The sequence below is a fragment of the Bactrocera tryoni genome, chromosome 3, assembly GCF_016617805.1.
Source record: "Bactrocera tryoni isolate S06 chromosome 3, CSIRO_BtryS06_freeze2, whole genome shotgun sequence".
In the NCBI taxonomy this organism is placed as follows: Eukaryota; Metazoa; Arthropoda; class Insecta; order Diptera; family Tephritidae; genus Bactrocera; species Bactrocera tryoni.
Window position 1 is genome coordinate 33,357,289 of NC_052501.1, and position 22,044 is coordinate 33,379,332.

General features: G+C 31.2%; 2 protein-coding genes across 11 annotated transcripts in view; one reads left to right on the top strand and one right to left on the bottom strand.

Annotated features, from left to right (window-relative positions):
• Nucleotides 1-1,830, bottom strand: LOC120771835 (zinc finger protein 775). 2 transcript variants are annotated; one of them, XM_040100077.1, is made up of 3 exons: nt 1,347-1,830; nt 899-1,275; nt 1-842 (listed from the first exon to the last, which is right to left on the bottom strand). In XM_040100077.1, the coding sequence occupies exons 1-3, from the start codon at nt 1,426-1,428 to the stop codon at nt 84-86; spliced, it is 1,218 nt and encodes a 405-aa protein (XP_039956011.1). In that variant the 5' UTR covers nt 1,429-1,830; the 3' UTR covers nt 1-83. The 2 variants fall into 2 exon arrangements, with proteins under 2 accessions (XP_039956011.1, XP_039956010.1); XM_040100076.1 differs by having other exon boundaries at nt 1,335-1,830.
• A 2,189-nt stretch (nt 1,831-4,019) lies between these two features.
• LOC120770998 (myosin heavy chain, non-muscle) overlaps nt 4,020-22,044 on the top strand; it is a 37,932-nt gene continuing 19,907 nt past the window's right edge. For 3 of the 9 annotated variants that reach the window (XM_040098754.1, XM_040098746.1, XM_040098753.1), the window contains exons 1-4: nt 4,517-5,087; nt 7,319-7,533; nt 12,704-12,919; nt 21,443-21,599. In XM_040098754.1, coding sequence (XP_039954688.1) covers nt 7,402-7,533; nt 12,704-12,919; nt 21,443-21,599 — 505 coding nt within the window. In that variant the 5' untranslated portion in view covers nt 4,517-5,087; nt 7,319-7,401. The other 6 variants (XM_040098748.1, XM_040098751.1, XM_040098749.1 and 3 more) reach the window with 6 other exon arrangements.

Here is a 22,044-nt window from a genome sequence, read left to right on the forward strand (position 1 = left end):
TTTTAGATTGTATAACTCATTTAGTATTATGCATTTATATTTATTTATCCATATAACATACGTTTACTATTTGCTTAATATAACTACCGACATTTAGTATGAGTTTTAACATGTTTTTTTAAATGATCACTACGCATGAACCGTCGCTCACATTCCGTGCATATAAAAGGTTTCTCTCCAGTGTGCGTACGAAGGTGGCGATTGAGATCATCCTGTCGTTTAAATGACTTTTTACAAAGATTGCACCGACATGGACGGTGGGGATCAATTAAATCTTCCGAAGTATCTTTTCCTAGTTGGGGCCACCCCATAAATGCACCCTGCCCAGATAGCACTGTTAAACGTTGTTCCATCGTATCAGAATTTTGCTTTTTCATTGTATGTGTCACGAATTCAGAAGACATTTGATCTTCCGAGACCAAAACTGAGGAATTTTGTTTTTTTTGATCAGCTGTTTCGGGTGGCACTATATGGTACTCTTCGCTATTTTCCGGTCGTTCTAGTTTTATTTTTATAGGTTTGTGATCCAGTAAGCAATCAGACGTAAGTTTTTCAGACACTTGTTTAACTTCAGCTTCAGACGTTACATCTTTAGACTGACTACAGTTTTCAATTAGAGCTGCCATAAAATGCATCCCGTTGCTATATTCTTCCGTTTCGTTAGGGAAATCTGAATCATCAAAGCTATTTTTCGAATCAGATGACTCATTTAAATAACATCCCTTTTTGGAACGATTTCCCTCTTCATGTACTCGTACTTTTTTAGAACAATTTTGCATCTGTTTAGCATGAGTAGCAAGGTGTTTTGTGAGATGGTCACTACGAGAGAATTTCTTTGTGCACTGTGAAAACGCTAAGCAAATATAAGATGTTAAAGTTTAAATTATAAATTTCCAACCTGTATACATTCAAACGGTTTTTCTCCCGTATGCGTTCTCACGTGACGATTAAGCTCATCGGATCTAGTAAATCCTTTACCACAGTTTTGTTGTGAACAAACAAAAGGTTTGATGCCAGTATGCCAGGTTAAATGTGAACGTAGATGAGAACTCTTTCCATAACTTTTCGTGCAATTCTCATACGGACAAGCAAACCTTCGTTTGGGATCTACCGGATTTGGTATGGGCATCAGCTTAATTGTTGGTGTAAGACGAATTTTAGGACTATCTGTACGTTCATTGGGATTTGTATTGCTAACGTTTTGAAAATTTAAAATACTTGCTGGGCGATCATCGATATCTTCGGGAGGTTCATGCTTTATCTCGCAACTTAATCCTGGAATCAATGAAAATAGGATTTAATTTGCGGTAAAATTATAATTATATCTACATTACCATCACTCCCACCTATAGCAGTTGGTAACAACAGCGATGTTGCAGCTGACGTCATCTCTTGCGGTGTGGGCGTGTCATTTATTTTGGCAGACATTTTGTTGCGTACTTTAACCAATTTTTTCTTCAAATGTTGACTATTAGCATATTAGTGTGTTTATTTGTACAAAATATGTGTTTTTAATAAGTAACTTTGGACTATGAAGATAAGAATATTCGATTTGTTTTTAAGGTTTTGTCGCCGCAAGTTTTCAGTAGGCGTTCCCGTTTGCTTTAGAAGTCCAATCCCACCCCGCTTATCTTTCCAATTTGAAGTACACTATTGTAATTTTATGTCTACAAATAACAATCCTTAAAAACATAGTATTTTTGCTGCCGGTGAAAACTAAACAATAACAATATGTTACAATCAATGCATTAATTATGTTAAACGCGTCAAAACGGAATTTTTTCAATATATGCCCACATACCGGGGAAACCACTTGCATTTACTATGCACAATAAATTACAACGTCTCCCTGTGGCATTACCAACATAAATTTATTCTGACTAATATCGTATTCACACATTGTTTTTATTAATATCTCTATGCGATAATTATCGTTTGCCTAATTGTTTTTTCAAAGAAAACGTTGCAGGAATAGGCATTTCCGTAGACTAAATAAGATTATTCTATTTCAAATAAAAATAAGGGAAAACTTTAGTAGACCATCTTAAGATTTCGGAAATAGAATGGTTATGGTCGGATAGAGGAGGTTCTCCAGATCAAGAATATATATAGTTACAGCCGCGGAAAACTTAATTTTCGACATATTGCGTTTAAAGTTGAAAATTACCACTGTTTGAAGTATGTATTTTTCGATTTTAAATTATTTTTACAATTATATATTGCAATTTTATATAAACATTAGGGGGATTCTCTTGCTCTTGCAAGATTGCAGATTGCAAAAATCCTATACCGAAATATACAAGGGCACTAGAGCACCAATTGCAGAATCTAGTGATATATGAACGGCTGATTAGGTCAATTTATTGTAAATGACTATTGTGCATGGCTATTGTCAATTGGCGCACCTTCTGCATCCATTCTTAACAAAAAAAACTGTAACAAATATTTATAATTTAAATAGAAATTATAAAATCTATTTAAAATTTACATTCCTCAACAATTTAACGTCAAAATATGTATTTAAGTAAAATGACAGCTAGCACAGGGTTGCAATTATTTTTTTACGTGTCATCGCACGAAAATAAACATGGATTTTGGTCTGACATATTTTACAGCCCTTGTAAATATTTTTCGTTGCATTAATCTGCAATTCGTACACCGTGCAAGGGTTTTGCAAGAGCAAGAGAATACTTCTATTATATAGTGCAAAAATAGTTTTATATCAATAGTAAAATTATTGTTCGTCTTTTACTGCTGAATTGCAGAGAATATGGTGAACTCCCCGCTTGAAGTTTTTCAGCTCTGTTAGCCGTCCAAACGAGCATCATGCAAAGTTCAATTTGCACCTTCTCATTGTTTGATGTTCCCTGGTCAGCCAGAACAATAAGCCAGAGATTATCAATTGTTTTCTTATTTTTTAATTGTGTTATGCTCCCTGATCAAACAATGACTTCGAATATTTGTAAATTTTCAACCGGGGAACTCACCTCACCTGTTATCCAATTATCGGTTAAGTCACCGTTTAACTACCTAACGGGGCATCTCGACAGGACGCATGGTTTGAGCTCTTGAAAAGTTTATATATTTATAAAGATCCCTTTTTTCACAAATGTATTTCTGGGAAAAATAAGGAGTCATATTTTTGGATTACGATATAATAATTGCCCCATATATTTTATATACCAATTAAAATAATAAATTTAAAATGAGCAATGATATTTTGATTTATGCTTGTATAAGTTTATTAAATTTAAGACTTCGCTCACTCCCAACATAATTTGCATAATTTTTATGTAAATTAACAATAATAAACTAAATATTAATTTTTTGAAAAAATGTTATTTTGAAAATGTACTTTATTTTTATAATATAACACAACCGTTTTAATACTCGCTCTACTAAATTTCATATTAACGAAATGAAAATGCCGTCGGCATATGTGCAAATGGAATATGTTGCCTCTTCGTAATTTTCATAGAAATGAAAACTGCGCTGTCAAACCGCTGAAGTGACAACTTATTGCTTTCAATATATGGCATACTAATTAGTATTCCATATACTGAAAGCAATAAGCAATATGGAGTCTCCACAGGCAATAGGCACGGCAATACAGTTGGTATAACATAAATTTTATCCTGTCGAAATGCCCCGTAACAGCAGCATTAGAGATCTCTGTTCAAGTTTATTTTTTTCAATTGACAATACAAACCGAATTTCCTGTGCATGAATGATCTAACAGTGTGTAAAACTGAAAAATAGCAGGAGAAGACCTTAAAAACGAATCGAATTGTTTTATAGTACAACAGTATCTATGAAAATACTCATATATTATAAAGATATATACACTAATATACTAAAAATTGCCACAATAATTCTTTATACACTAAAGAAGTGCATTTGCATGACATAAGCGAGTTATCTGTCTGTGATTTTCCAAAAATTTGGGTTATATTGTGTTGCGTTATATTTGCTCAAAAATGTAAGTGGCGTGAAATGCAACCCTAGCGAATTAGTCAGCCATCGCACAAACATAAAACTTAACGAAATCCGCCCGTAAAGGTGTTCGTTTCTACGTGTTTTCTGCCGTATTGGAAAAAAGGTTTTGGTTTAAGTGATAAATTGTGTACAAAAAATTCCAAACATATAAATCTTTATATTTAGTATTTGTGGAGTGTTGAGTGATAGTGTTTTAAGTAGGTATTGGGAAAATTTAAATAGTGATGCAAGTGAGCTATGAACAAGTCGTAGTGATGACAAAGAGAAACTTGATTGGAATGCGTAGATGAGTAAAAGTAATTGAACAAAGTAGACAGTTACAAGCTTGTAATAATTAGTAACTTCAAACTTTAAATATTAAAATATGTTTAGTTTTTGTGTACATTAGCAATTTGATAAAATATAACATTTACATTAATATTTGAGATAAGGTGTTGAGTTTTGAGAATGTGTGTTGGCATTTGTTCATAGTATTGCGCGAATAATTAAATAAAAAGGGTGACTAAGATGCAACACTGCTCTACTGGTAGATATTCGATTGGAAGAAAGAAGCCGGTCGTAGTCGTTTGAGAGTAGAGTAATTGAGAAGTCGTTTAACGAAAGTGGAACAAAGTGGGAAAGTATGTGTTGAATTAAGGAGTGGAGTTAAATATTTTAAAAATCTCCAAAGAAAGGATTAAAGTGTCGTGGAATTTAAATCTATCGGAATTCTCTTTTTTTATCAACATTTTAAGAAACTCAACACAAACAGTTAATATACGATTATTACAGCGGTTAAACGTTCATTCGTATGTACAAACGTGCGGTACTTAATTTAAAAAAGCGAATGTAAATGTAATAAAGAATTCGAATAAATTGTGAAGTGCAAACCTTGTGTGCAACCAACGGTATTACACAAACATCAGTATATATGTACTACATTTGCCTCATATGCTCAGATTACAGTCGTGATTAAAAATTTTTGCATTAAGTACGTCTTAAATGCATTTCTAGTTATTCAAAAATAAAAAAATGCCAGCTGTCTGACCAAACTCTACATATAATAATAGCAAGCAATTTTCACTTTCAGATAGATTTTATATAAAAAGGAGGTGAATGAAGAATATTTTCACAATCTTGTAATTATGTGATGTGTTTTGTTTAATTTGACTAAATTCTTTCGCTTAAATAAACAATCCTCAGAACGGCTGAGTTTTACTATAGCATCCCCGTATTCCGAGATAAAATTGATATGGGCGATAGAAGGTTGTACTCCAGATTAAGAAAATAGGCTGAGATTTATGTGATTTCGCTTAAATAAACAATCCTCAGAACGGCTGAGTTTTACTATAGCATCCCCGTATTCCGACATAAAATTGATATGGGCGATAGAAGGTTGTACTCCAGATTAAGAAAATAGGCTGAGATTTAAAATAGCATCCCCCAATTTCGGGGTTAAAATAGGTATGTACAGATAGAGGAGGTCCTCCAGATCAAGAAAATACATATGTATATGTATATAGTTGTCGCTGACTTATGGTTTTTGAGAGACTGACATTTAAAGTTCAAAAATTCAACTATTTAAAACGCTTACTCTTATATTTTTAACTTTTATAACCACTAACATTTCACTTAATCGTTTCCAACTATTTATTTTAAATTAAAAAGTGTAAAAATAACTGTAATTCCATATTAAACTTTAGTTGAAATCAATTTATTTATACAATAAGAAAATGGTTGTAAAGAAACAAAAAATTCGTGTTACCATATTTTGTAATGGAATAAAAATAAGACAATAGAGTGATTATGACGTCATTACAAAATTCATTATAGTGCAATGAGGAATGGAAAATCTTTCAGAATTTTTATTATCTTATTTCTCGGTGTTGGTCCGACCAGGGTTATTTTTTTGAAGCGCAGAAAGGAATTCTATGCGAAAAACTAAAGTGTTATTTATTTCCTGTCATTGGGGTATTATTCTTTATTTCTTTTGGTTCGTTTGTGAAATATGAACGTAAGATAACACTGATTATTAGTTAGAATGCAACCCTTTTGTTATTGTGTGAACAAAAATAATTGAACAAAAGTTAAATATTGAATAAAAGTTATTTTTGCACTATATAATATAAAATAAATGGTTAGAAACATATTAGTGAAGTCTTCGTGGACAAAAAAGTTAACCAAAAAAATGGATAAACACATGTATCTGAACATTTTAACAAAATAATTTAAATTCTAAGGGTGCTTAAATCGGCTGTTAATAGCAGCCACTTCTATGTACAACAGGATAACGACTCAAAACAAACAAACTGTATACATATTTTCTTGATCTGGAGGACCTCTTCTATTCGTACATACCCATTTTAACCCCGGATTCGGGGGATGCTATTCTAAAATTTATCCAGAAAGTCCAAAAATTCACAACTTAGATATGTAATCTTTCTACGAATTAAAGAAATTTACAATTATATTAATTAATATTTTATTCACTAACACATACATATATGCAATAAATAGAATTTTCACATTTATATATTTATTAATAAATAATGCACATATAGTATAAATCGTAATTAAAGTATTCTCAAATTTGACTTATTTACAAACATACATATAATAAGTGTTACCATACTCATATTTTGCAAATGGACAAAAGTAAACAAAAAGAGAAAAATTCAAAATCCGTAATAGTTTGTTGGCTTATGTAAAATCTTTTAGCGCGGTCGGAGAAAGCAGTTTGACTTGAAAGAAGTAAGAAAACCCCGGTGTTGGATAGACCAGGATTATTTATTTTAAATGCGGCTGCAGGCCACATTGCAGAAAGAGGTTTGACAGAGTTATTTTTTCCCTTATCGGCTACTGAAGTCAAGGATGTCTTATAACTATTTGTATCCTCTATTTTCAGTTCTATCTTTTCCATTTGATTAAATTTTGTCCGTTTGAAAAATATGGGTACGGTACTACTAATTGTTTGCATGTAACTGTTATGTTACGTAAAATTATAAATCTTTAATAACGATTCAAAGCTATTTGTCCATTGTTTATAAATAAATAAATTTCAAAAACTATTTAGTGGTGTGTTTTTGTATATAAAACAATAGAAGTGGAATTCATAATAAATTGAGAAATTGTGTTCTTTAGTTTGTGAGTTTTGGACTCGAAAATCTCGAAAACTATGTCTCCTCTGGCTACATATATATGTAATTCTTAATCCGGAGAACATCCTCTATCCGCATATACCCATTTTATGTGCGAATTCGGGAGATGCTATATTAAAGTTTTCCCTAATCAGATAATAATTTCTTCATATTTGTGCGTGTTATTAAAAACTGTGTTGTTTCAGGTTAATCTGTTTATAACCTTTTAAGTGCTTAATCGATATTGTCTAAAAGTGCCGAAATAACATTTCATAAAAGTATAATAAAAATGGCCGAAGAAGTCGATCGTAACGATCCCGAATTGAAATATCTTTCCGTCGAACGGAACCAATTTAATGATCCAGCAACTCAAGCTGAATGGACACAGAAACGTCTTGTTTGGGTCCCACATGAGAACCAGGTATGTATGATTGACATATAAATTTAATGCAAACAAAACAATGCCGTTAGTGAAATGTTTGAATCGCTAACAGAACAGTTCGAAACAATACACGAAAATTATTCTGATTAAATTCTTCACATCTTCAGTTTAGTCTACTTTAATTTATTAGGTCTTTTCGTTTGTTGAACAACGCTAATTTATAAAAAATGGCGCGAGTCGAAGATATAACCAAATTAAATAATTACTATGTACATATGTATGTATAATTTTGTGTACAAAAAAATATTACTGCAAAAACTTTAAGTAAAATTTTTCCCAATGAGAAATTTGCCTTATCTTGCAAAATTAACAATTCCTTGTTCTTGGTAAAAGAAAAACTCAAAATAAGATATCAATTTATATTTATTTATTTTTAATTCGTAATTGCTACATATTTTAAATAGAAATTTATAACTAAATAAAAAAAACATAATCTTTAAAGAAAAGCTAGAAAAAATAGGGTCGTATTCACGGCTTATAGTAGTAAGGCGGCCGAAAAAAACATTGTTAAAAGGCGTTGGCTATGTTGAAATATCATAGTTGCGGTATCTCATTTATGTAGCAACATAGATATATACAGTTGTCCACAAAAAAATAGGAATGACCACATGAGGAAAACGAATTGTTAATTTTAAATAAAATGTTTTTTTTTTTCAAAATTTCTGCACAATGTAATTTGCTAAAGATCTATTAATATTTCCAGATTTCATCTATTTCAATTTAAACATAAACAAAATTTTATATAGCAGTTTATATCAAGTAAACCAAAAAACTAGTTCCACAAAAAATTACAGTATTTTATGTAATACGAGACCGTTCTATAATTTTAATATATAATGCTTCCAAAGTTTCACAGAATATTAAAATAATTAATATTTCGTTGAATAACCTCGATTTTTTAACACAGCATCACATCTCCGAGGCATGGGGTCTATGATATCCTGGCAACGTTTTGTTGGTATTCCTTTCCAAGCCTCTTTCCCCACTTGCCATAAATCTTTCGAATTGGTTGATTTCTCTTCAGCTACTTTCTTCTTGTTATCTGTTCACAAGTTTTTAATGGAGTTGAGGTCAGGAGACTGAGCAGGTTACCACATAACCTCAACTCCGTTGGACCTAAACCATTTTTTGGGCACTTGCTAGTATGTTTAGGGTCATTATCCTGTTGATATACCCATATCAATGGCATATTCCATGAGGCATGTGTCAACATTACCTCATCTAATATTTTGACATAAGCCCTTTGGTCCATGATGCCTTCAATTAAGTGAATTGTACCAACACCACAATGTGAAAAACGTAGTTTTTTTTATGTTAAACTACGTTTTTGCCAAAATGTTGCAACTAAGCGAAAAAACAACAAAAAAACTGACAGATACGAACGCCAAACACTTTGAGGGTTTTACTATACTGACCTAGTACCATCACCCTAACTTGGAATTTCTCACCCCCCCGATTAGCTGTTGTATTGTGTAATTTAAGGAATTTGCTATCATTTGAAGAGAGCATTTTACGATTTCTTGGATCTCTTTATACGTTTTTCCTAGTCATCTCAATTTTTTTATTGTTTTCCGCTTTTCCTCTGTACAATGATTTCCTCTACCCACTGGAGAAAATCCCAATGATTAAATAAAATAATAACTAATTTAAATTGCTGCTAGATTGTGGAGCTATACTTACTTTTTTAATTTTGTGAATATACATATTTTATGTTAAGTAGAATAGCAATAATCATAATAAAAATTTGTTTTGTATTTTAATGCTAGTATCCCGTTATTTGTATCGTTATTGTTTCGCGTCATTTGCATGTGATTTAAAAAAGTTATGCAGCCAAACATATTTTTCATATTGGCACTCCTATTATTTTGTGGACAACTGTACAAATATACCCAGGTATTTTTTTAGACCGTTCTATACGCAAATGTGTAAAATGCTATTGGCGATTGTCTTTTGTAAGATGCAAATGCTTTGAGAATTACCGATTGACATAAAAATTTTATGTTATGTTTGGTAAGGTCGCGGTGATATATTTCAAACATTCTAGGTACATGGCCAAAATAATAAGTACATTTAATACTTTTTAGAGTGAAAAGAAAATTAATTGAATTAATAAAAATAATAATAATAAATATAACATTCTCTCCAAACCTGAATGAAAGTGAATTGATTAGTTAATGAATGCCATACGGGTGTATGTACTTATTATTTGGACCATGTGTGTATGTCTAAATATGTACACGTATTATGATGTAAATTTACCTACGTTCTTAAATATATTTGTTTAAGTATGATTTTGATTCTTCAGTATTTCAGATGGTTATAACAATATGCATACATACTTGGTATTTTGAGCAGTTCGATGACTTGAATAAGCCTGCATGAAAAGAGACGTTGGTCTCGATCACGTGGTTGACTGTAGTTAAGAAAATTGTAATAATAATAATAGTAGTATAAAAAGTTGTCTTTAATTACACCACTATGCATAAACAAATTTACTATTAACCGATTTGGATAAATTTCGTGGGTGTGTGGTGAATAAAAACTGGTTTTTCTCAATGGTTTGCAAATAAGTATGTACGAGTATTATTGATTACAAATCGTAACACTGTTCTAGCGCTGACCGTATACGCTAAATTAGAGAGGGTGATACAAACTGTTAGAATTCTACAGATCAGAAGATATACCAGCAACCTTAAAAGTTGATAAGAAGAAATGTCTTCATTTCAAATCTTTTAGTTTTGGATATCTGCCATTTTAAAACTAATATGCTGTGGGAAAAATCGAGAAACATTCATTTAATTCGGAGATTGTTTCTAAATCGAAATTTTTTGACAACGACAATAAAATATTAAAAATATAATGTGAAAATGTCTTCATTGCTGTCTATATTCGGATGATCTAATCTAATCTATTCGGATGATCAATTTTTCTATTCCCTTTAATATTTTTATTTAAATCTAAAGAAAGAATTAATAATGTTAAAAACTGCATAAAGCGAACATGCAAATTAATATTATTCTTTTTTTTATTTTGTAAGCCTCGTGCATATAATATTTATACTACAAATTTTTTTTTTTTTTTTTTGTATTGTTTCTAGATACATACATTGTTCTATTTAAACTATTTACATTTGATGTTCCTATTCTATGTAATTATTAAGGGTGCGAAAATAAAATTTTTAGTTACTACCTATGTTGTTATCATGTTTTTCTTTTTTATGCATTCATCTACCCTACACTACTTAACACCGGCTTGCACCAAATAAATATTTTTGCCCTAACATGAATATTTCTTAAAATTATTCAGAAAGTTTCTTAAGCAAAGAAAACAAATAATACCCCCGCAGGAAATAAATAAGTTTTTATATACAGTATAATATTTCTTTTATTCGTTTACTAAATATGGTAGCACTTATTTTTTGCTTCCTAGCAACCATTTTCTTATTGTATGAATAAAGGGATTTCAACGAATTTCAAATAGGGAAATGCAGTTAGTTTTGCACTATTTATTACAAAACAAATGTGTAGAACCGAGTTAGTGAAGTGTTAGTGGATATAAAAGTTAAAAATATGTATATGTATGTGTAAAATTCATTATGAATCAAAGGTACGCGCACTTTATATAGTTTAATTTTTGATCCTTAAATGAAAATATTTCAAAAATCATAAGTCAGCGCTAACCTATAACCCATATATAAATATTCTTAACCTGGATAACCTTCTCTATCTGTACATACATATTTTAACCACGAAATCGGGAGATGCTATTCTTAATCCCAGCCAAAATAATCTCTTTTACAAAATATTAGCATTTCAGTAAAGAATAAACTCTTTTTTTTTATCAAAATATCAAGCGTTGTTAATTATGTGGCCGAGAGGTTATGGTAGATCCTTCCTTAAATAGTGAAAAATGTAGCACAAAATAAAATAATACTAACAAAACACATTAGGTGAGCAGACGTACATAATATGAACCTGTTGTCCTTATATAAAGTTTTCTTTAGTAGTGTTAATGAAATTAAGCATTAAATACAAGTAAACTTTTACTAGCACAGGAATTAAATCACAATTATTAGTACAATTTGACTAAAAACAGCAAATAAAGCAGCAACCAAATAACTTTTACTTCTAAGGAAACATGTCATTAATAAATTTATTCCTATATAAAAAAAATTATAAAAGTAAAAATATTTGTATCCAATGGTTTATGATTTTAAATTTTTTCAACAAGTTAGCACTTTAATTGACAAATCAGTAGATAAGTTGCAAACTACATTATCCATCGCGTAAATAAAATTATAATATTTGAAATATTAAGTCGTCCAAATCAGAATTGTTTTGGATATTTGTTATGATGAACACAATCTCTTTATTAAAACCAATGGTATATGTTCTCGGATAAATAATAAAAATTCGGCATTGACGGCATATGGACGTGTCAAAAATATTATTTTGAAGGGATTGGTGCAGTAGTTTTGAAGTTATAAAGGGCAAACGGTTTACAGTTTTGAACACTAAAAATCTAATGACAAACGTTTATAAGACAGGTATACAAACACTCGGAACGTAAAACTTGCTCAATCAAATTAAAAATATTAAGAATTCAATTAGGGTTTTCATAAATGTAGTCTCACAAAGTTACAAATTATAACGAAGCGAAAACATAGCGTTGAAAATTGTAATTGCGTAAACACATTTTTGTATGTAATCCAACAACAATTTTTTTAAACAATTGTAAAAACTTATGTCTAAATATAATAAAAAAGTGCAAAATAAAAAATTATAATAACTTAGCCATTAAATTATTTTAAATTGGTTGGATGTAGACACTACTGACATTTGAAATAACCGATACCTTATATCTGTGGACGAATCTGTGTGAGAGTGTGGATAAGCCAATTGGACAAATTGTGTGGAATCGAACGACATCAGCACAATGCCATTTGTATTGACTACTAGGCATTAGTTTGAAATCAGATTAGGAAATATGAATTTATATATATAATGAGTTGAAAAAGCCATATTTTTTACTATTTTCAACTATTAAATGTTTGTATACATAAATATTTTTAAACTAAATAAATTCATATAAACTTGAATTTACAATTTTATAAGACGTTTTGAAGAAATGAATGTTTAATTTTTTACAGGGATTCGTAGCTGCTAGCATTAAACGCGAACATGGTGACGAAGTTGAAGTGGAGCTCGCCGAAACTGGAAAACGTATTATGGTTTTGCGTGATGATATACAAAAGATGAATCCGCCGAAGTTCGACAAAGTCGAAGATATGGCGGAACTGACATGTCTGAACGAAGCTTCTGTTTTACACAACATCAAGGACAGATATTATTCTGGTTTAATTTATGTAAGTATGATTGCGTATTATTGGTTAATTGATTAAGTATTCGCGGAAGTAATAGCGCATTTTCTTGCTTCTTGCGGATTCTGCGAATTCTCGTTGTGTTTGGCAACTATCTTCATCAAGTAATGCTTCCAGTTCCTCGTCTTTAAATTATGTTCTTCGTCCTTCTATCCAAAATCAACACTTTTATATGGTACAAATTACATTTGGCACGTACGCTCAGCTAGATCGGTCACTATAAACTTCCACCAAAATACGGTGATTTTCGGCTGGGTGTTTCTTCGTATCAAAGTAATGAAAAATAACTCAACGCAAAAACACTTTTTCAGGCACAAAGTTCGACATATTGGAGTGAAAAAAATTATTGTTGTTTCCGCTTCAATTAAATGACATATATATTTACATATGTGTACTGAAAAATACGCATAAGAACATGAAGCTTTCCAACTTATGATAGAAATATTCGAACAATTATTATTTATCAATTTACGCCATCCTTTGGTAAACCGCGCGAATATACAGGGGTGGCACACTAATTAGCACACCCTCCCATGTGCACTAAAATTAACACAAAATTAAAGAAAAAACTAAAAATATCGAGGATTTGAAGCATAGGTATACACCAACATTTATTCAATAATGTACAAGGGAAACAATTCATAAAAAAAACATAATAGAAGCATAAGGCAGGCCAATTCAGCAAAGGAATTGCCTGATTTTGAAGCCACTGAATCACAGACCTCGACTTATGGTAGGGTGCATTGTCCTGTTGGAAAACAGCGGAGGAGTATACAGATAACGGAAAGTCTTCGAAAAACTGTACGAGATGCTTTACATTATGGGATCAACACCATGCTTCGTAAAGCAACCCCACACCATAACACTTTCCCGTCGAACTTAACTGTCTTCCTTGTATACTTTGGGCCCAATTTTTTATTTGGGAAGCGTCGCACATAAGTTCTCCCATCAAATCCGTGTAAATTAAATTTAGAATCGTGGTTCCAAACTACAGAATTCCAAAAAGAAAGAGGATGAACCCTATGTAACCTGACAAATTCCAATCGCGCATTTCGTTTATTGTGTGCATTCCCAAACACATCCTTCTCGTTCATCGTTTTTTCCAAAAGTCGCTGTCTAATAGTCCTACTGGCGATGTTTTCGCCATATTCCTCGTGCATTGAAGCTCGTATTTGTGAATAAGTTGCAAAAGGATCTTTAAGCGCCTGCCGAACAAGGAAGGAATCTTCTCTTTTTGTGCTTAGATCTCTTTTTATTTGCAAATGTTTTATTCTCACGAGAATATCTGAGAAACTCTGAGAGAGTTTTGAATTTTTTCCCGGGAACTTCTAAGGCAATTTTACTAATATTTTTCCCGTCCAGGAACATGTTCCCCTTTTAAATATTTCGCACTGCTGTCTATTAAAAATTTTACTTACAGCTATTCTCGCAAAAAATCAAAACCTTAGACGCAAACGATTTATTAAAAAATTTTCTGATGTCAGGGTGTGCTAATTAAAATGAGGGCTTGAATTAAAAGCTTTTATGAAATAAAATCATTGAAACCCACTCGAAAATATTCACTGATGCGTGATTTATAACGGCTATATAAGAACGTAATAATATGCAAAAAAAAATTTCCTAAAATATCGTTATCTTACATTTTGAAGCAATAGTATTCGAATATGTAAGGTTGTGCTAATTGGTGTGCCACCGGTGTAGAACTATAAATTTAGAAATGGCAAATAATGAAATGAAGTAATAAGTAAAGCGAAAAGGTGTGTGATAGTATATCAGATATAAATTCTATATTCATACATTATATACCATAACTTAAAAAATACCGAAAATCCTCTGGATCGCTGAACACTGTAGTGGTTTGTGACTGTATTAAGGAAGTATTCCAGTCTAGAGGCTCGAATATCGCGCTGATTCTTGATTAGTACGAATGTCGCTATCTTGACAAACGGCAATAACTTTGGAAACGTTTCAATTTGTGAAAAATTCTGTAAGGATATATTTTTGAATATCTAAACTATCGAATTGTGAAATAAACTTTTTTTTTTTTAAATTTCTAGATTTCTAGTTTTAACTAATTACAATTTAAGAGTTTTGAAACAGAAAGTCTTAAACCCATCTGTTACGTCTAAGTGACGTCAGTTTTCCTCTAAAAAAATTCTTCTTATTATTGAATCTATAAAGAATAATTGGAATAATTTGTATGTATTAAATATTTCACACAAATTTTGTGTCACATTCTTTATAATTGGCACAAAAACCAATTTGCGAGCGAGGGCGAGTATGTCCATTTGAACATTATACACACAAATGTATCGTTACCTAAAATGCAAAGCAACGTACCCTAAAAAAATAGAAATTGGATTTTTTATTGATGTCGATTCATTACATTATATTACATACAAGCCTTTCTAGCGAATTCGTTAGCATTGAATATCTTGAATAAATATCAACGATTATGAACAATATCTAATACTAATATATAGTGTGTATGTACAGTGGTGGTCAAAACATTTGCAACCATATTAACTTTTTTATTTAAAAACATTTCTTTAGCTTTTGATAAAGTATTCCTTTATCTATGTACAAGGAGTGTTCCAAAGTAAACTGGACTTAAAAAAACAGAACAAATATTTTTTTCGGCAAAATTAATTTATTTTATTCAAAATAGTCAAAATAGCTTTTTGCACGGTCCAAAAGCTTGTCGAACGAGTGTTTTAGCTCGTTGGCCGGTATGGCCGCCAGTATGCCGGTGCAAGCCTTTTGAATGACCTCTATGTCTGCCTAACGCTTTCCTTTCATGGGCAAATGTATTTTTCCGAAAAGGAATAAGTCGCACGGTGCCATATCAGGTGAATACGGGGAGTGGTTAATGGTTAAAATGTGATTTTTGGTCAAATAATCGGTCACAAGCGTCGATCGATGAGACGGATTCTGAGCAATTTTTGGTCGTCAGTCAAGTTGTGCGAAACAAACCGTGCACACACCTTTCGTAAGCTCAAATGCGATAAATCGATGTGAGAGATATTCAGTTCCATTTCCATGAATTTCAATAATGATTTCGGCTGATTTTTGATGAATTCACGCACAGTTTCGATGGAATTTCCGATGATCACGGATTTTGATTGGCCCACATGTTGTTCGTCATTTATGTCCTCACGACCACTTTGAAAACATTGAAAGCACTCGTGCACTCTGTTAGGGGATAAGCAATCATCGTCATAAACTTGTTTCATCAATTGAAACGTTTCGGTAAAAGTTTTACCAAATTTTAAAACAAAATTTAATGTTGGCTCTTTGTTCGAAGCTCATTTTCGCACCGATAACACAAACATACTGACACTTCAAACGCAATAACTTCACTTCCAATCGATGAAATGTCGTGAAATTCTCACTGGACAATTGATAAAGATAGCAGATTCTAACGCACCAGTCGACATATGAGGGCGCTAGATTCAAAAAGTCCTGTTTACTTTGAAATGCAACTTGTATATTTTTATTATATTATTTTACTGAAACTTTAATTCATTTGCTTGTAGTAGTAAAAAGATATTAAATAAATAATAATAATAAACCAAAGTCGAATTCATATAATTTAAATTTTGATTTCAAAATTGGAGAGAATGTTTATTACAATGTAAACTATCCGATAATGCAACAATAAAAAATCAATTTTTTGAGGCGACCCTTAAGTTTTTTGAGGTTCCATATAAAAAATATTTATATAGCGTTTTAATAAAGTAATATGTATATACACACATGGTCAAAATAATAAGTACATACGCCCGTGTAACATTCAATGACTAACAAATTCTCTTTTATTCATGTTTAAAGCGATAATATTATCATATTCCATCTCATATATGGCTTAAATAACAAAAATAAAGATATTTGTAATAATAGTTGAAATAGGTGCTTAAATTTCTAGCAAATAATAAAAATACTAAGAAAATGGCTGGACAAAATAATAAGTACATCAGGTAAGGTAGGTGAAAAAATGTATCAGTTTGAGTTTTCTGTTTCCTATTTGATTTTTATTTACTTCTTTTATCAGTATCTAGTATATCCGCCATTATTTTCAATTGAGATTCGTTTCGGCATACTGGAGATAAGTTTGTGGCACGTATCAATTGGAATCTCATACCAGGTTTTTTCAACAAAATTCCATAACTGATCCTTATTTTGGAACGATTGCTTCCCAATCCGTTACTTTAGCTCCCTCCAAAGGTTTTCAATTGGATTCAAGTTGGGAGATTGATATAGCCATTTAAGAGAATTCACATTATTATCCTGGAAACAATCTTTTATCAACCTCGAAGTATGCATAGGATCATTATCCTGCTGAAATTTCCACATTAGTGGCATACTTTCCTCAGCATATGGCAGCATCGTGTTTTTCAAAATATCTTTTTATTAGAACCTATTCATGGTGGCTGAAACACGAACCACGAAAAGCAGCCCTAGACCATTATGTTGCCGCCACGGTGCTTAACGGTCTTTTTTGTAGACTGTGAATGCAATTCTTACCTTTCGGATGACGATCATTCCGTCGAACATCATTTCCAAACAAATTAATTTTTATTTCGTCACTCCACAAGATATTTCGCCACTTTTCTCATTTTTTTTTTTGCAATTATGGTATTTTTCTGGCTATCCTGCCAGGTAAATTAGCTCGATGTAGCCTTCGTCGGGCCATTCGGGAAGATATTATGCTATCAATATCGGCTGATATTATTTTTGAAGATATAAATGGGTGCTTTTTACCAAGAGTGACGATACGGTTGTCCGTTGTTGTTGATGTCTTTTTTGAACCGCGAGTTTCAACATTCTTTTTAAAACTTAGGCCATTCTGCACGAAATACAATGAACGGCCTAATGTTTTTGCGATATTCCTAAGACTTTGGCCCTCTTTTCTGAGGTTTAAGACGATTTCCTTTTCCTCCGCACTCAGGCTTTTTTCTACCCATATATACAATTTTTTAGTTTTTAATGCGTTTTAAACATTGAGCTATACAACCGAAAGAGCAAACCATTAAAATAAATCGTTCGATTTGCTGAAAATCTTAAAATAATTAGCAATGTACTTATTATGTTGACCACTTAGAAACACGAGCATCAACACTCAATTGCCACGCTCACTACAAAAGGGGGGATTCAGCATTTTCTTTTCACTATAAAGGGTACTACAATATCAAATTAACCCGTAGTTGCATTCGTGTACTTCACCAAACATTCAAAATTCAATCATGAATGCAGCCTAAAGGAATGTACTTATTATTTTGACCATATGTGTATATATCTAATAGTAAGATGTTTTTTGTATGCTTATTGGGATGACATATAATGTTAGTACGTAACAATCAAAACCATCGTGCTATTATTGACGAACAAATCTTTAACGGTAGTAGGTCTAGTTTAAAAGGAAAAGGCTGTAGTCGGCTATATAGACACAAATACTCATATGTACTTTTAAATAATAACTTTTTCGCAATCAATGAAAGAAAGGTAAATTTTTTCAAGATTGAATAGCTTTGTTAAATAATTAGGCACACTACGTATACGTAAAATTAGCATAAGTACACGAATTTACTCATATACATACATATATTTAGTATTAATAATTCGATAAATGTATCTAGGCGGTAAGTATATAATAAATATAATAAAAGATGAATAATTAACGTCTCGTGCGAAATGTGCGGTTGCTATGATTCAACATCGACGTGTTCGTCTGTTATTAATTGCTCGCATCTGTTTTGGTTTAAAAATTCAATTAATAAACTTTGCTAACATTACGATGATATACTCTCTCTGTTTTGGTTTATTAAATTTTCATATAATATTTCTGACTTGGTTGGAAAATAAATTTGTCCATAAACATTCAAACTCGTTTACCTTACTAATACCCTTTTCATTTTGATTTAGAAGATATTGTATGTTGTGTTATTTTGAGCTTTTTCCCATATTATTTTAAATAATGTTCCAATTAGTTTGGCCTATTTTCACTGTAATAAATACATAAATGTTCTTATAAGACGAATTGTTTTGCTACTTGATTGAAAACTTTGCATTTCGGCATTGTTGTGTTTCATACCAAAAGCGGTGAATTAGCAAATGAAATCAGATCGAGGTGCCGTGTTTAATTGTCAAGTAAGCGAGTTGCTGATTTGTTGAGTCGTTAATTTCGTCGCTATCTCCGGCTATAATTGCTGAGCTTTGGCCGACCACCTTTTGCCTTCAATGTGTTTTCTTGATTCATTGCATTTTAAGTCAATGCACGTACACTATCTCATCCATTCAATATAAAATTGCTGTCGCGTTACATTTCATTTGAAAATGCAAGAAATGTGCATAACTGGTACATAAATACGTATGTACATGCCATATAGTATATATGTACATTCAATTAAACATTGCCGACTTTTAACATGTATTGTTTTGAATAAATAATTTTCAACAAATCATTTACCACCACATTATTTTAAGTCGTTTTGAAATTTCTCAGTTAAGTGATGTCCACGGCACACACAACTTTTATAAATGTAATTTAGTTTATTCGATTCAAATTTGTAAATTCCTATTTATGTTAAAGAGATGTAATAATGAAAACCAAAAGTATATTGAATTCAGCTTAAATATTTAATATATCATTTAGGTATGTCTGATTTTAGTAGAAGTAAGTAATGTAGGCCAATATTGATACATATGTACATAGATGCACATGCACTCCCATATGTGGCATATAACAAAAAAGGAAATAAATTTAGTATACTTGTATATATTATATTATAGTTATAGAATATTTATACATACATTTTTTTTCAAAATAAATTGTTACATGTATAAATATTATGGTGTCATACTGTTTACAAAGTCAGCCCCTTTAGGAAAGCAATGATTGTTGCCGAAATAAGTAGGTTAAATATCTACATTTTTTTAATTAGTGTATAACATGAAAATAATATGGTAAATGACGTTGTAGCCGTATCCGAATTTTTGTATAATGTATGTGGTAGTAATAGTTTAACTAATTTTTAGAATAATCTGTATTGGGAAATTATTAATCTGAAATCTTAATGATGCACATTAACAACAATCAGCGTTTATTTAGCCGATCCGAAAGTATCACAAATGGATAAAGTAAAAGCAATTCTTCTAATTCCTTATTATTATAATAAATTAATAAAAATCACAAGTAAGATTTGCAAAGATTAAAAAAAAAATTGATAAAGCGAAAATAAGTTGACAAAGTAATTCCTACTTATTTAAATAGTTTTATGGGTTATTTGTTTTAACTCCATAGGTCTAATATTTTCTTAAATAATAAAATATTTACTTACCAAAACATTTCGTAAAGTATAATTTAATTTATTCAAATAATTAAAACAATCGCCTTTAGGCTGAAATCTTTTAAGTAATTAAATTAAAGTAGTTGCATAATAATGCTGTTGTGGTGCAATCCAGCTATTATGATGTGGTTATCTTGGAAATACTTTGAAATTTTTAATGGAGGTTTATTTATTCGTTTTACAGAACAAGCTTTTAAAAAGTTCTCAATTGTTTATTTGTAATTAACTGTGTTTCAGAATTTCCATTTTAATACTTTTCATCAATTTCACTGGTCTCCAGTGGTTTTTTTTTGATATAAGATTGATTTTGGATATGCCACAGTTTTATCAATGGTTTTATAAGTTTTGCTCAACACAAACCTTCCAAGCTTCAATTTCCAGAACATTCATAACCTTGAAAACTTCTGTATCTTTCTTGAATCGCCGTTTTTTTAGGACTAGCAAATAGTGAACTTTTCCCAAGCTTCGAAAATTCTACAAATGTAATTGAGACAATATTTTTCCACGTCTAACGCTTTGATAAATTGTTTTATATTTCCTAACTTGATCACGTATTGAATCACTGGCTTTATTTTGAGAAAAAAACTTTGGTGTAGACGTGCACCCTATTATTAACATCTATTGGTAGACTGCACTGATATCTAGGTATTTGGCGACATTATTTTTTCTGTGTAGTCCATCCGAATTACTTTTAAAATGAAAACGAACTTTTCATCGAGTAAAATACGTTATTTTGTAGACGGCAATTCCAAAACCTTAAAATCTTCGCATAATTTTTCCGGTATGAGAGTAAGGCAGTACATATGTATGTAACTTAACAATATTAGATTGTTTTAACTCCATGCGTTGTTGGTATACGAATGTTTACTTAAAAACGCACAAAAGTTTTTTTTTTTGCTTAACTGAAGAAATAATATCCCGTTCATATGTATATATGTGTTTGTGAGCAAGAGTTTAAAATAAATAAATATATAATATAAGAAATTGTGATAAGGTTTCCTTTTAAAACACTTACTGTAACATTTATCTATCGTACATATGCATAAATTTATTCGTTTTTTACTTAACTTAAGTTAATCATGTTTCTTCCTTTTTTCCTTATTCTTATTCGTTTCCTTTATCTTGAATATTATTAATTTTTATCATATATTTTCTTTTACAGACTTACTCGGGCCTATTCTGTGTTGTTGTGAACCCTTACAAAAAATTGCCAATCTATACCGAGAAGATAATGGAACGGTATAAGGGTATAAAAAGGCATGAAGTGCCTCCCCATGTTTTTGCAATAACCGACACCGCCTATAGATCTATGCTGCAAGGTAAACCATTCCAAATAATTTGATGAAAAAATATCAATAAATATTAGAGAGCAAAGGTCAAAGGTCGACAGGGGTCAGCTCAGTATTTCCTTTCTTTTATTAATAATGTAGTGAGGAGCTAAAGGAAATCGTAGTGCAGTAATTGCTTTACATACGTATGTAAGTGTGGAAAAAGCTTACGGGGAAAATTATGATCTTCTCAAAAAACTTAAGGGGCTATATAATTTCTACAAATATTTAAAAAAATATTTTTTGTTTTTGCTTTTTCGATAGTTCATATTGAAAAATATCATCCTTTTGAATGGCAGCGTTCTAAAGAGCGATCGCTCGTAGGGTTAAAGCGGATAGTTGATTTCAACTTTAATCGCTTATTTCTCGAAACGACATTTTTCAAAATTGCTGAGATCATAACTCAACGAGAAATTGACCAATCGACTTCAAATTG

Coding starts and splice junctions, on each gene's coding strand:
- LOC120771835 (XM_040100076.1), bottom strand. CDS start 1,428: ATGTCTGCCAAAATAAATGACACGCCCACACCGCAAGAGATGACGTCA. Junction 1,276..1,334: donor TGCTATAGGTGGGAGTGATG/GTAATGTAGATA, acceptor CATTGATTCCAG/GATTAAGTTGCGAGATAAAG. Junction 843..898: donor AACCGTTTGAATGTATACAG/GTTGGAAATTTA, acceptor GCGTTTTCACAG/TGCACAAAGAAATTCTCTCG.